Source organism: Hetaerina americana, unplaced genomic scaffold, assembly GCF_022747635.1.
Source record: "Hetaerina americana unplaced genomic scaffold, ioHetAmer1.1.p SCAF_3, whole genome shotgun sequence".
Classification (NCBI taxonomy): Eukaryota; Metazoa; Arthropoda; class Insecta; order Odonata; family Calopterygidae; genus Hetaerina; species Hetaerina americana.
The window spans coordinates 76165877-76179003 of NW_027286874.1; the positions used below are offsets into that span (position 1 = coordinate 76165877).

General features: G+C 36.5%; 1 protein-coding gene across 1 annotated transcript in view; it reads right to left on the bottom strand.

The window, feature by feature from the left end:
• The window catches only part of CenG1A (Centaurin gamma 1A), a 31669-nt gene that overhangs the window by 14141 nt on the left and 4401 nt on the right, over positions 1 to 13127 (bottom strand). The window contains exons 2-6 of the mRNA XM_071587433.1: positions 12199 to 12431; positions 6008 to 6149; positions 3580 to 3714; positions 1889 to 2334; positions 1265 to 1470 (exon numbers count right to left, since the gene is read on the bottom strand). Of these exons, the coding sequence (XP_071443534.1) occupies positions 1265 to 1470; positions 1889 to 2334; positions 3580 to 3714; positions 6008 to 6149; positions 12199 to 12431 (1162 nt within the window). The remainder of the gene's footprint in view (positions 1 to 1264; positions 1471 to 1888; positions 2335 to 3579; positions 3715 to 6007; positions 6150 to 12198; positions 12432 to 13127) is intronic.

Below are 13127 nucleotides of genomic sequence, written 5' to 3' on the forward strand. Positions count from 1 at the left end.
CCCAGAAGTACCCGACCCAACAAAGAAAACACAAAAATTTGTATTTATTTTTCAACAACCTCCTTTCAGCTCTATGCACTTTTCCCAGCGATATTCAATTTGTTCGATACCCTTCTTACAATAAGAACTGTCTTGCTACTCAAAATAGCCATTAACTGCTGACATCACTTCTTCACGGTTGGAAAATCTTTGACCACCGACCTATTTTCTAAAGTTTGCGAACAGAAAATCATCAGTTAACATGTGATGTACTGCACTTTTGAAATGCCTACTATGTTTGATTTTCTCCACCGTTTCCGGAGTCGTCTCCTCATTTGGTCGACCAATGTGATGCCTGTCTTGACAGCTCGTATGGTCTTGTTTAGACTCTGCTACCCAATACTTTACTGTTGCAAACAAACAAGCACTCACCCAGGGTAGAATCCAATTCAGATTTTATATTGGTTGGGCTGAGGCCTTTCAAATAAAAGTATTGTATTGCATTGCATATGACCAATTTTCTCCATTTTCACAAATTCACTGAAAACGTTCCCTATTGATGGCTGCCAAACAAATACTAAACAATGTAGCATTTTCAAACTTTAAACATATGCTTTATAGATTGCATAATTTCTAATACAGTGATATTTTTTAAACAACTACCGCTATCTCTAGGTCTGGTCGGGTACTTATGGGACCACCCTCATATAAATCCACAATTATTTGGGAGTATACAAAATTATCATTCCACACAAAAATAAAACAATACTTCCTTAACAGTGGGCCTATTAAATCATCAAACATCCTTATAACCATTATCCACATCAATGTAATCTTTCCATTTATGGTGAGCACAAAGAACTTCATAGATAACAAATTATTATCTGTCAAACATTCAGACATTTCCCCCAAGAGTTGTGCAACCATCACATCTACTTCCTGCTTTTAGTACAAAACTTTAAAATTAAACTTCCTTTTCGTAGTGTTTTTCCTGCCATTTTATGGCCTCTTTCCACTTATCATTTATTATACCATGTCTTAATTTTGGAGTGACCATCCTAGAAGAAAAATATTATCACCATTCATAATCATTTCCTGCTGAGACTGCAACCAATATTTCCCTTTAGGTACATCAATAACTTCTCTTTTGCAGTTTCATCTTACACAGCATAATCACGAATGTTACCCCCATGAGGTCTACCTGTATAAGAACTCTCAGATGGTGGAATAAGTGAAAATTAAAGAGAGCTGAATGCTTAAGATTTTAGCAGTCATCTCCACCCACCTGGAAGTGGTAGGCGTTGAGCTGGGGGTTGGTAGATCTTTGGTGGCCTCCTTGCTCGCTGGAGGGCGCAGGAGAGACTCGCTATGAGATGAGGTAGTCAGAGCCGGCCGAGCAAAGGAGAGTGCACCATCATCTGCAGCACGTACCGATGGCCTTGCAGGAGGGCTGCTTCCCAAGCCACTTCCAACTGCTTCCTGAGATCCAACCTGAGTTACACACCAAGCAAGAGCTGTGATCAGCACTGGAGTGCCCAGTAAATAGTCATGTATCCGGTGATCAACCACTTTCTTTATAGATTATTAATTAAAGATGGAAAGGAATCATCCCCACCCCCTAGCCTGATGTGAAAATTTTACATGCCATTGGGGTTTAAAGTATTAGGCGAGCTATACCCTCACCTGTCAAAGTCAACTGGGTTGATTGCTGCAGTTCATTATTTACATGAATTTCAGAATGAAGGTTCCCACTACATTCAGAGTTGATTGAATAGACAAACTGTGTAAAATCCTCAATTAATACTAGATAATCAAGTTGGCATGCAATTAAAATTATGACCACAATGCCTATCACATTTGATTGAACATCACCGGCCAAATATAAAAATCAGCCAAGACTTATTCATACCTCCGAGGTTACAGAAGGCGTTGGGCGATGTGGTTGGCTGAGCATTGTGTGGTGGCGATGGTGAGCAGGTGAGGATCCAAACGCAGACCCAATCAGACTTGAGGGGTTGACCATTCCAGGGAGAGGGAAGCTGGGTGTCCGTGCTGAATTGTTTGACGCAGTGGAAGCCAGGGATGACGGAATGAAGGCAGAGGCATTGGATGAGGTGGACGAGGAACCAGTGTTGGTGGAGGAGGCAGCGGGAGGTGGGAGGAGGGGCTGAAGGGATGATGAGGTAGGGGGAGGTGGGAGGATGGGGAACGAGTGGTGGTGTGGGTGGTGAGAGGGGGTAGAGGGTCGTGAGCTAGTTGGGGTGGGAGTTGGGGGAGGGGCTGCCACGGCAGCAGCAACAGCCGACCCCAAGGGTGCCAAAGGATTCAGCCTCTGCTGAACTATCTTCTGGCATGCTGGAATACAAATACGTTCGATTTTAAGAAAATATTTTGAACAGGAACAGGTCAAAGACAATAATCAAAGTGAAAAAGAGTTTTCCAATGAGATTTAAAAACATAACAGAACTGGCCCAGTGATGCATAACCACAGAAAAAATTGGTACCATATGATAGCTATATTTGATAACATTTACTGAGCATTAATATAAACTCTGCCAAAACCCTGTCAGTATTCACAAAAAGAGATATAAAATATAATCCCACTCCTAATTGGACATATTTTCCAGAATGGTCACCAAAACACTCCGCTATGCGTACATTTTGGGTTCTGTTATCAGAACATGCCACTTATTTATGGAGGTAAATGATAAATATAGATTTTATAAGGATGATGTGATTTAACTAAGTCATTGATATACATAAATATAATAACCACTTCACCTAAATGCTTTTATAATGAAAGAGGCATGGTTCAAAGTCATCTATTTCTTTTGGATAGAGAAAAATGTTAACATATAAGATGCCCTATCCTCTCAGGCAGGGCCACATACATGAATATGTGCTCTGACCTTCCTCATTTTACACATTCCTTAAAAAAATCTTCAAATTTGTGGAAATATTTCATTCTTCTTGCTGGTTGCTAATTCCTTTAAGTTCATTAAAATGCTAATATTTCTAAAGAACTTCTAGATTGAGGGAAACAAAACTTTTTTTCTCATTAAAAATGTCTTAATTGTTGAAGTTAAGTCTGTGAATGTCTGAATTCACAAAGAAAATAAGAGTATTGTTACATTTAGGGACGAAATGCACTTTTGAAAAGATATTTTCTTAAATATAAAATTTAATGTGTCATATACACATCAAGACACTAGAATTAGAGAAAAAGTATATTTACACCCAAACCCCACTTAAAATAAGCCAATCTTCTAGCTATGGTAATGATATTTCCCCACAAAATACAAACAGGGGGCTTTGAACATTTACATCCAACAACTCATAACTAATTCAAAAATGAAGTTTTAGATTACATCAAGCTATTCCTAACATTTTATTCAAGACACAGTTTCTTGTAATTTCCAAGTTATAAGATAATTTCGCCTGACAGACGGCAATGCTAAAAGAGTAATCTCAATGAAAAACACAAGTGCAATGGATTAAATTCTAGGAGACAAAGTTTCTAACAAATAATTCTAAACACAATTACTATAAGAGTTTTATAACTATCCAAATAACTAACATAATTGCTCAACTTTTACTCACCATCTTGAAAAACTCTTTCTACATTAAGGCCATAAGTAGCACACGTTTCATAGTATGAACAACGTTTCAGATCTGCTGCTAGTTTACGAGCTCTAGCATCATCAATTACACGAGGGTTGTTCTCACTGATTGCATCTGAAAAGTAAATCCAGTGAATCAGTATTGTTATTATCAACTGAATAATATGAAAAAAAGTGAATCTTTACCTTAACCTGCTGACACATCATGAAAATTAGCTCAACATTAGTTGCAAAATACTAAAAAAATATTCATTCAAGTATTACTAGTTATTAAGGAGAACAACCGAAAGGTAAGGTCATTTGTGCCACCATGGATAGGTTGGTATTTGCCAAATTTGGTAAGGGCATGATGATATGGGATTATGAGAACAATTTTGGGATTGGAGGAACGGTGCAGAAAAACCCAATATTGGCATTAGCCTACTCTTAATGAAAGGCACAAAGGGGTCTAGAGTTTAAAATACCATCCAACAGACAGTGTACTCAAAGTGCTCTCACATGGCACCCCAAGTAGGGATTGGCAGATCACTGGGAAAAACATGCCAACCCTGAGATTTGAACCCTGATTCTCATGGTGGGATGCCAATATATTAGCCGCCACACTATACTAATCCCATATTCAATCAAGCAAGACCTATTTTCGCTTTATCCTTCTTGGGATTTCTACCATATTAAGTTCCACATGGCTGCCGACATTTTAATGGGTTTCTGTTTTCCCGGCATTTGTTCATGGTGAATTCTTCATAGGATTTCTACGACCTTAGCGCCACATTGCTTTAGAAATTTCAAAAAGTGTTCAACTGAAACATCAGCAGCAATGCTTAACCTGGTGGAAACCCCAAGAAGAATTCACCATAAACTTATGCCGAGAAAACATCAGATCCTTCTTCAAGCCAGATTTTGATCATAAATAAGGTATTTTCATTTAGATATAAACACATTTTGACAAGTACAAGAAACAGCATGGTGAATCATTCATTAAAGTTACCAATAATTGGAAAAGTTGATATTACAAAAAAAGACAAGAAAATTTCATGATACAGTATAGCTTGCCAATTTAGACCCACAGAATATGTCCAGAGCTTTCATCTGGACTAAGTTTGACCATTTATTATGGTAACAGGTAACTTATTAAGGAGTCAAAAGGGGTAGCCTTGCTGAATGTAATGAAAAATAAGTCTCTTTCCTATGAATGTGGCTGAAAATAATTATAACATTTCAATCATACATGAAGAATCCCAGTGAGCAATTTAAACTATGAATAAAATACATTACAATTTACATTTTCATATATAGATTGGATGAACTAAACATTTTGTAGATGGCTAATTTTTTCTTAGTGATTTTAGTTTCCATAAACCTACTGATAATGATCACAAGACCTTCAGGAAATGAAAAATTAATGAACTTTGGACAATAATATCAACGAAGGATGGCAGTAAAAGAACATGCAATTTTAAGATACACACAGGAGAAAAATGGGCGGGCAGGTTCAGAGAATAGTAAACTCACATGAAGAAAATAAATAAGAAAAAGCCATTCATAGGTTGAAAGTCTATAAATATTCATGTGGTGTCAGGATGCTTCACACTTCCATATAAGATCCATAAAAAAATCCTGAATACTTGCATGCAAAGAACTCACATGGCTAGGGAAGTTTAGGATTGAGGCACATAACAATTATGATAAATTTTTCCCACAAGTTATGGCAATGGCAATCATGAACCACTTATGGAATTGCAAGCACTGATTGCAATAAAATTTACAGCTATCTACAATCAATAATTCAGATGAAATGTGCCTCTGTTGAATAGCTTTATCAGAAATAAGTAAGCATTATGGAGTCAATCTAAGGTTCCTGGATGAGAAATAGGCAAAAGAAGTGTGTTGATACTTGTCTGTGCTCATGGATACACACATACCACATACAGTTCCATGCACATGTATTGATCTCCTTCCTTTGTATTCTTTGCGAATAGCAGATGCAATTTTTACAGCTTTGCTGAGAATTGATTAGCGCAACCTATATTTTTAAGGAGGATTTTGAAAGAACAATAGTGGCAAACTTTAACCCTCTCATTTGCCACAGATGTAAAAAATGATATTGGTTGATTGGAGAATTTTTGTATAAAGCATTAGCTGCTACCATCGTTCACATGCAAGTATATATTACTTTATCACTGAATCAGTTATTGCACAATTTATACAATCTTACTAGAGCCACTTGGCCTGCTATTTTGAACAACAACAAATCACTCCACAGTGAAACGTTACTCGTGTAGCTAAAAAGTTCAAGTAAATATTCCAAAACTTATGCGGAAATCAGTTAGAAAATGTAATTAACTCTAAAGGTACTCTTAACCATTCTACATACAAAATTTATCACTTAGCAGTCTTAAAATACACACCCTGCGTGCCAACAAGGATGAGAGGCACTTCAGCAGAATTCCGAAAATGTGCCATTTGTGTGTAATAGCTATACACAGCATGGAAGCTTGCTTCATTCTCCAAGCTGAAGACAAACACAATGGCATCCACCCAGGCAGCAAACTTGAAAAAACCAAAATAATTATAAAATCAATACAACTGATCAAGAAAGTTATACGGATAGATTTACGTTGGGAGTGGTGCATATGCATTTCAAATACTGTCGATGATGTGAAATACATTTTACATTCCATTTCATCTTTTTTCATAGAAGGAAGTTGGCATTTGACAATCAAACAACAGTATAATATTTAGAAAATTCTAAAGAAAAATCAAATTATGAGTTAGTTTTCAATTGTTTCAATTTCCAAAACTGCTAAAAGTGGATTTCCTCCTACATTATTTCACTGTTAAGTGAAAGTAATTTAAGAATGGCCCCAGTGCATTGAACAAAAATATCTCCACAGAAAAATGACATTTAACAATATAAAATGTTTCTAATTGCATACCATCAATGAGTACCAACATGAAACCAAATACAATGTTCACATCTGAATTCAATTTCAAAAAAAGCCAGTTATCCCATGAAAGATAAATGTAAAAATTATACAAGTATATTTTAAACATCCGAGGATAAATTTTGAAGAGCAAATCTTCTTCTCGCAAATTAATCAAAAGAGTAAAATGGTTAGAGGAGTCACTTTTGTGAAAGCCATTCATATCAGAAAAGAAAATACTTTTTTCTTCCACATTTATTTTATATAATTAAAAGAGTGCAAAGTAAATGCTAATTACAATACATGTGGCATGTATGAAATCTTTGTTGCTTGTTTTGCTTTAAGCATGTCTAGGTAAGCAGATTATAAAATATCATCCACATTATTCCCTCCATGAACTACAACCTTGATGAAGTGGAAGGGTTTGCGAATTCTGATTATCCCTAAAGCTGTGCTGGCCGGAGTGATGATAATTGCTACTAATATGGTCACTCATACCAGATAGGTTGAAGGATAGGAATCAGATGAAAGGTAGTCTGTGCAGTATCTGTCCCTCAGTGAGTTTGCTGCAAAGGCATTTGATCCCAGTGGGGCACGTTTTTCATCACAAGAAATCTACTCCTAGCAATACCTATGGGCAGCAGCACAGAAGATGACCAAACCAGTTTAAACAGCGACTTTCAATGTTAGACTGATGTTTAGAACAGGGACTGATGGAAAGAACAGGGAGATGGCGGGGACTACTGAAACGATAGTCATAAAGCAGAATACAGTGGACTGGAAGAGAGTAGCTATAGTATTATAAAAAGGTAGGCAGAAGGGCCATGAGCACAAAGGAAGCAAAGTGATAGGACACTACTAATAGAGGTAAAAGCTGAGCCAACAAACTTGGTCATTGCTCAGGTATACCCGCCACCAAGCAATCATAGGTTGAAATAAGTTGATAGGGAATATATGTGGGAGGAAATGGTTAAAAAAAAGAAGGTTGGGAAGTACTGGAAATACCAGTAGGAATGAAAATCAGTGGGAAATTCATAAAATCACTTAGGTGTTTGGATGGTCAAGCACGAGATGGTCAGTCAGCCAAGGGGTTGCAAGCATTGCTGAGCACATGTTAATATCAGTATGATAGGTATGGGATGAGAATCAATGTAAACATAACAAAGGATATGCTTTTATTGAGATAAAGGGAGGCTATGTAGAGCATTACAATAGAAGTTCATAAACTACATAAGGTGGAAAGCTTCCTACCTCAGTAGTGTTCAGGACTAAAATGATTACAGTAGTTGGGGCATGAGAGACATATGTATTAGCTGAAGAAGCTTTCACAAGGAAGGAATTGACAAGTGGGAATTCGAGTTAGGACGTTAAAGACTCGTTAAAACTTTGATATACGAGTATGATTTTGCACAGGGCAGAAGCATTATCACTGAAGCGAGATGATAATAATAGATTGGAGCCTTATGTAATGCGGGTGTGAGGAGGGATTGAAAAGGAAAAATGGACATACATGGACACGAAGGAAAACAACGAAAAAGCTCTAGGCATGGAGGGTGAAGTGACGGCATTGTTGAGAAAAATCCAAAGGAGGCAGGAAAGATGGCTGCAGAGCATTTTGATTGGCAATGGGATGTTGAAGAGTGTGATTGGAGGAGGACGGGGGCCAAATGAGGAAGGGGAAGGATGATGATAGGCATGTTGTATGGAATGGAGGGAGGGAATAAGTATGGGGCATTGAGCAGGGAATTACTGTAATGTCAGAAGTCAAACTGTTTTGCTAGTAGAGGCAAAATAAATGAATTATTGTTCAGCCTGCGTCCATCCAAAACCAACCTTAAACAGCAGAATACCATTGCTCAACCATAATATTAGATAATAAACCAACTTCAGTTTAGGAAAAAAAAAGGAAAATTATAGTTATCCCTAGTGATATCCCAACAAAATGAGTACAGCATGTTATGAGAAACCTGGTAGAATGACAATGGTCAAGGTACTAATTATTTCTCAATAAGAAAAGTAGATTACTCATTGAGATGAAGGACCTACATTTTTCACCCACAGGGACTGCTTATATTAAAGGTTTTGTGTAATATTGTGTTGTATTGTGTAATATTAAAATGTTAAATACGAAGTTGCATCTATATTTCATGCAAATATATGACAACCAAGTCATATGAATAATGGACAGTTAATTTGCAAACATTGTTATCAAGTAAGACTGTGGAAAAACAATACCTTGTAAACTTTGGAATCCTTACCAAATTAGAAATAATTAATCTGAAGTTGTCAAATAATCTAGAATCTATGCCTGAATGCAATTCCAGGTAACCATTTCAGTTTATTTCATTATTTTTTAAAACACAAAAGAACTATCTACTGTACATATCCCTTCAGGAAAGGTGTTCAATCAACATTTAGCACTTTTAGAATGCTAACAGAATTTGTACTTTCTGACTAATATCATCAGCAGTAAAAGGCATTATTTGATTTAGGCTTAAGCAAAGCGGGGAAGGGAATTGACAACCTGCAATTTTAAATTTTCCAATGGCAAATTAATTAACTCAGGATCAAAGAGAGGAATGGCATAGTGGATTCAAATCTGTGAAAGACTATACTCAAATTGTAAAAGGATACTTTTTAAAAGTTTATCAACTTCAATCACATTATTTACATGTGATTATGTTGATTTGTTAGTTCTATAATTTGTTTACATGTGCAGAAAAACTTGCAGCTAGATGAGAAGGAGGCAAAATTTGATTTAGTTAATCCAAATTCAGTGAAAGATTTGATAATTAATCCGTCCTCAACAACATGCTACATAATGTCAAACTAGGAACTGTTACTCGCACCTAAATCCTCCAATGACTATTTATCTCATTTCAAAGGGAACCAAGAAATGTAGGCATGAAGAACTACACTTCTTTCTAAAAAAATTGCTATAGAGACTTTTCTGCAGAGAGATCTTTCAAAGTAAAGTCATTAGGGTTCTTACTAGCACTAGATTCCAGACAGATTCTAATTTCGAGGTGGAGTAGCCACTCAAAATCTATAAATATATATTTTTTTAATAAATATTTTTGTACTATTTATTCTCTCTGAAAATCAGATTGTGCCAATACATCTGGCATTCCTAACAAACAAGGGATAGCATAGAGAGAAAATTAACAGAAACCTTTTAAGAACCTTGCACTTTTAAATTACAGCACTGTGGTTATTACTTTCACTAATAAAACATTACTTACATTATGTGCAAGGTGCACAACATTATGCAGAAGGGTATGCCATAGATGTAAAGGTATGTGCATTGCAACCACACACATTAATTGCTGTAGATCATATTTGTTCTTCGACCATATCAGCCCAATTATAAGCTGCTGTATTTGGTTGTAATTTGTCAAGAAAAAAAAATCAATGGTAGACTTAACTTCAACCCGCGGGGAAAATTCTTCAGTTTCTTTAAGGGTTTTGCATTGCAATATGAAGAACTGCTGTATATATTATCTTCCATTCTAATTAAATAGAGTTCCCATACATTTTATTGGATACTTATCATTTAAATGAACCTACCACTTCACAGCAAGCATTTAGGTTGTCTATGATAAGTAAACAAATTTTGAAGATTTAGTTTGCCAGTTTTTGATGAGCAACTGTTCAAATTCCCACCCACAGTATCAATAACACAAATATGGACAGAGCTTTTCTATAGATCTGAGCTATGACTGTAGATGTGATTATAAAAAGAGAAATACAACATGAACATAGGTAACTGGTACATGATGGAGGATTGAAAAGTTAAATGTGGTATACTCACGACATTCTCGGCCCACGTCCCTAGCATACAATATCATTTTGATATGTAATTACACTGATATGAGAAGAAACTATGACAAGAGATGTTGACATCTCTTATTTTACTCAATTAAGAATTTCTTCAGAATTGCTTTCAAAATCTGAATAAAGGACAATAATAATCATGGTGGCAATGGGAAACCACAGAGCTTCTACCATGCCTATTGACCTCCTTATGGACTTCTCCAGAGAAAGAATGAACCGCATTAAGAGCAACAGTATCGCAGGCTAGCTGAAGTGTTTTTTTGCCTACGTACCATTGGACAAAACCTTTAAATATTAATTATATTGGATCATCTGAATGCATCTTCAATCTTCAGACTAACAGGCTTGAGTGATTAGAATAAGAATATGGAACGTTATTGGTAATTTTAAAATAATTACTCAATGCTTATGAAGAACTTATTGCCAGTATTTCTCACTCAAACCTAGCAAAAATGCAATGCATAAAGTATTCCACCAAAAAACTCAGAACTTTTTTTCCACAGTGAAAAATGACTTTCAAATCAAAATTTCTAATTCAAATTTAAAAAAAAATCAGCGGAAAAAATCACAGCTATCTAGTAAATATATAGTCGAGTATTTAAAACGTATAAAAGAAAACATCCACTGAGCTGCAAGCAATTGTAAAAAAAATTGTTTTCAGAGAGAAAAAAATACATGCTAAAAAAATTATTCAAGTCAATTTAATTACATAATATGAACATCCACATATCAATCACAAAATTACCAATTTCATGGTTATGCTATCCTAAAATCAAGGGAATTTGCCAATGGGCTGTTATGTAAATACGAGAAGAATTGTAATAATGAGCACTCAGTACGTGATATTTCAGCTTATTTGAACACTCATTATATCAGGATTTATTTAAAAATTTATGTTTCCGAGATTTACATCTAAACAGAATAAATGGCTTTCTTCCTACACAAACGGATCACTGAATAAAATCAGGTAGTGCATTTGCTTTGACTGTGGTAGACTCTTTTATGCTGCAATTAATAATTAAGACCAACTAAAAAAACAGGAAACATGCACTAGGGTTCCATGCATGACTTGGGAGGTTGTAAAAGAAGATGGCTTGTGCTTAAACCAAGCATCATAATGGAGGTCCTATACATAAGACACGGCATCTGAGACTGCTCAATTTAAGGAATGAGGGACATTACCCAACAGCTTCTTTGAACAAAGAACAGGAATGCATAATAGCAACTCTATGCCAATCATTTTTGCAACTGAGATAATTCCTCGGATATGTATATTAGTGGATGGTCCTGCTGAAGTTATTGTTAAGGCAATACCACTGTTTCTTCAAATGCATCTTAGTCAAATGCACCGGTAGGTTTGATAACAGTTTCTGGTGTGACATGGTGGAAATCCCTCAAGATGAAAGAAGACATTTTGCTTTTTGAAATTAAACGTTATATTTACCCTATGTTTAATCACAATGTAACACCTGAAGATGTTACACTGTAACGAAACCTAGGTCTTGAATAAAAATTGGTACGTGGAAAAGCTAAGTGTCTATCATTATAAAGATTGAATAACTGACTTTAACCACATGGACTGCGGTATTGCATTTGCATGACTGAAACTTTATCACCTCCTGCGTGCATGAATGGTTAAATCGACAGAATATCTTGTACCTCTAAATCCCTTCCGGATTCGCAGCGTCAAGAAGATACAACCTCGGTATCTGGCTAACCTGGCTAAAGTGCTTGGTCAGTAATCTAGGTATGTACACTGTTTCATATCCCGGTTGAGATGAGCGTTAGCTTGTTTTCTACTGCAAAGTTCATTGCATTTGCAAAACTGTTTCTCCTCTCACCTGCGCTTCTGGGGGACCGCCTTCGTCCCGAATGAGCAACAGGTGGGATTGCCCATCCACCACAACCTCCTTCTTGAATCGTCCACCTTCAGGCGACTCCTCCTGCATGTAGGAGCCCGTGAGGTAGCGATGAACAAGTGCAGATTTGCCCGAGGAGAGAGAGCCGAGAATTCCAAGGCGGAGGTCTGGCACATTGCGGCTCAGTGTCCACTCTTGACTGTTTACGAATGAATCTGAAGCGAATGAAGCGAGATGATAAAATGTGAAAAAACAAAAGAAAAAAAGTAAAACAAATGATTATTGTACACAAACTTTCTTCCTGCTTCGTTTAATAAATATCTACAGTCAATGGGTTTTGTGACATCTTTCATTGTTCTGGAATGGGCAGGCAAGTATATCTTTTATGCTTAACCCGTGCATAACACTGGGCTTCACATACCCCCCCTTGGGAAATGCATAGTTTACAGTATGGCTGGAATTCCTTTCAAGTGCCCTCGTGGGAAACGTGGAAAGGGTCTAACTGGCTTTGAGAGTTCTTCAAAAAGGAAATGATGCATGAAATATGAAGACTAATTATCATATATATATATATGTGTGTGCGGGGGACGTGGTAGTCCAGGGGTAGAATGCTGGAATACTGACTGGAGAGCCCAGGTTTGATTGCCAGGCAAGCCTCTCTGGGCACCTGCAGCTCTGCCCAAGCTATGTGATTTTCCAGGAACCAGATCTAAATGGTTTACTATGGCAACTTTCAGTCACCTATGAACTACGGAATCATTTACTGGGGAGCATCACCTGGCTTCCATAGAGTTTTTATAACTCAAAAAAGATTTTATTAGGTGTAGAGCAAAAATGCCCCATTGGAAAACCTCATTTTAAAAAAATTGAAAAATCTAACTTTAGCTTTTCTGTACATTGGTTACTTATGT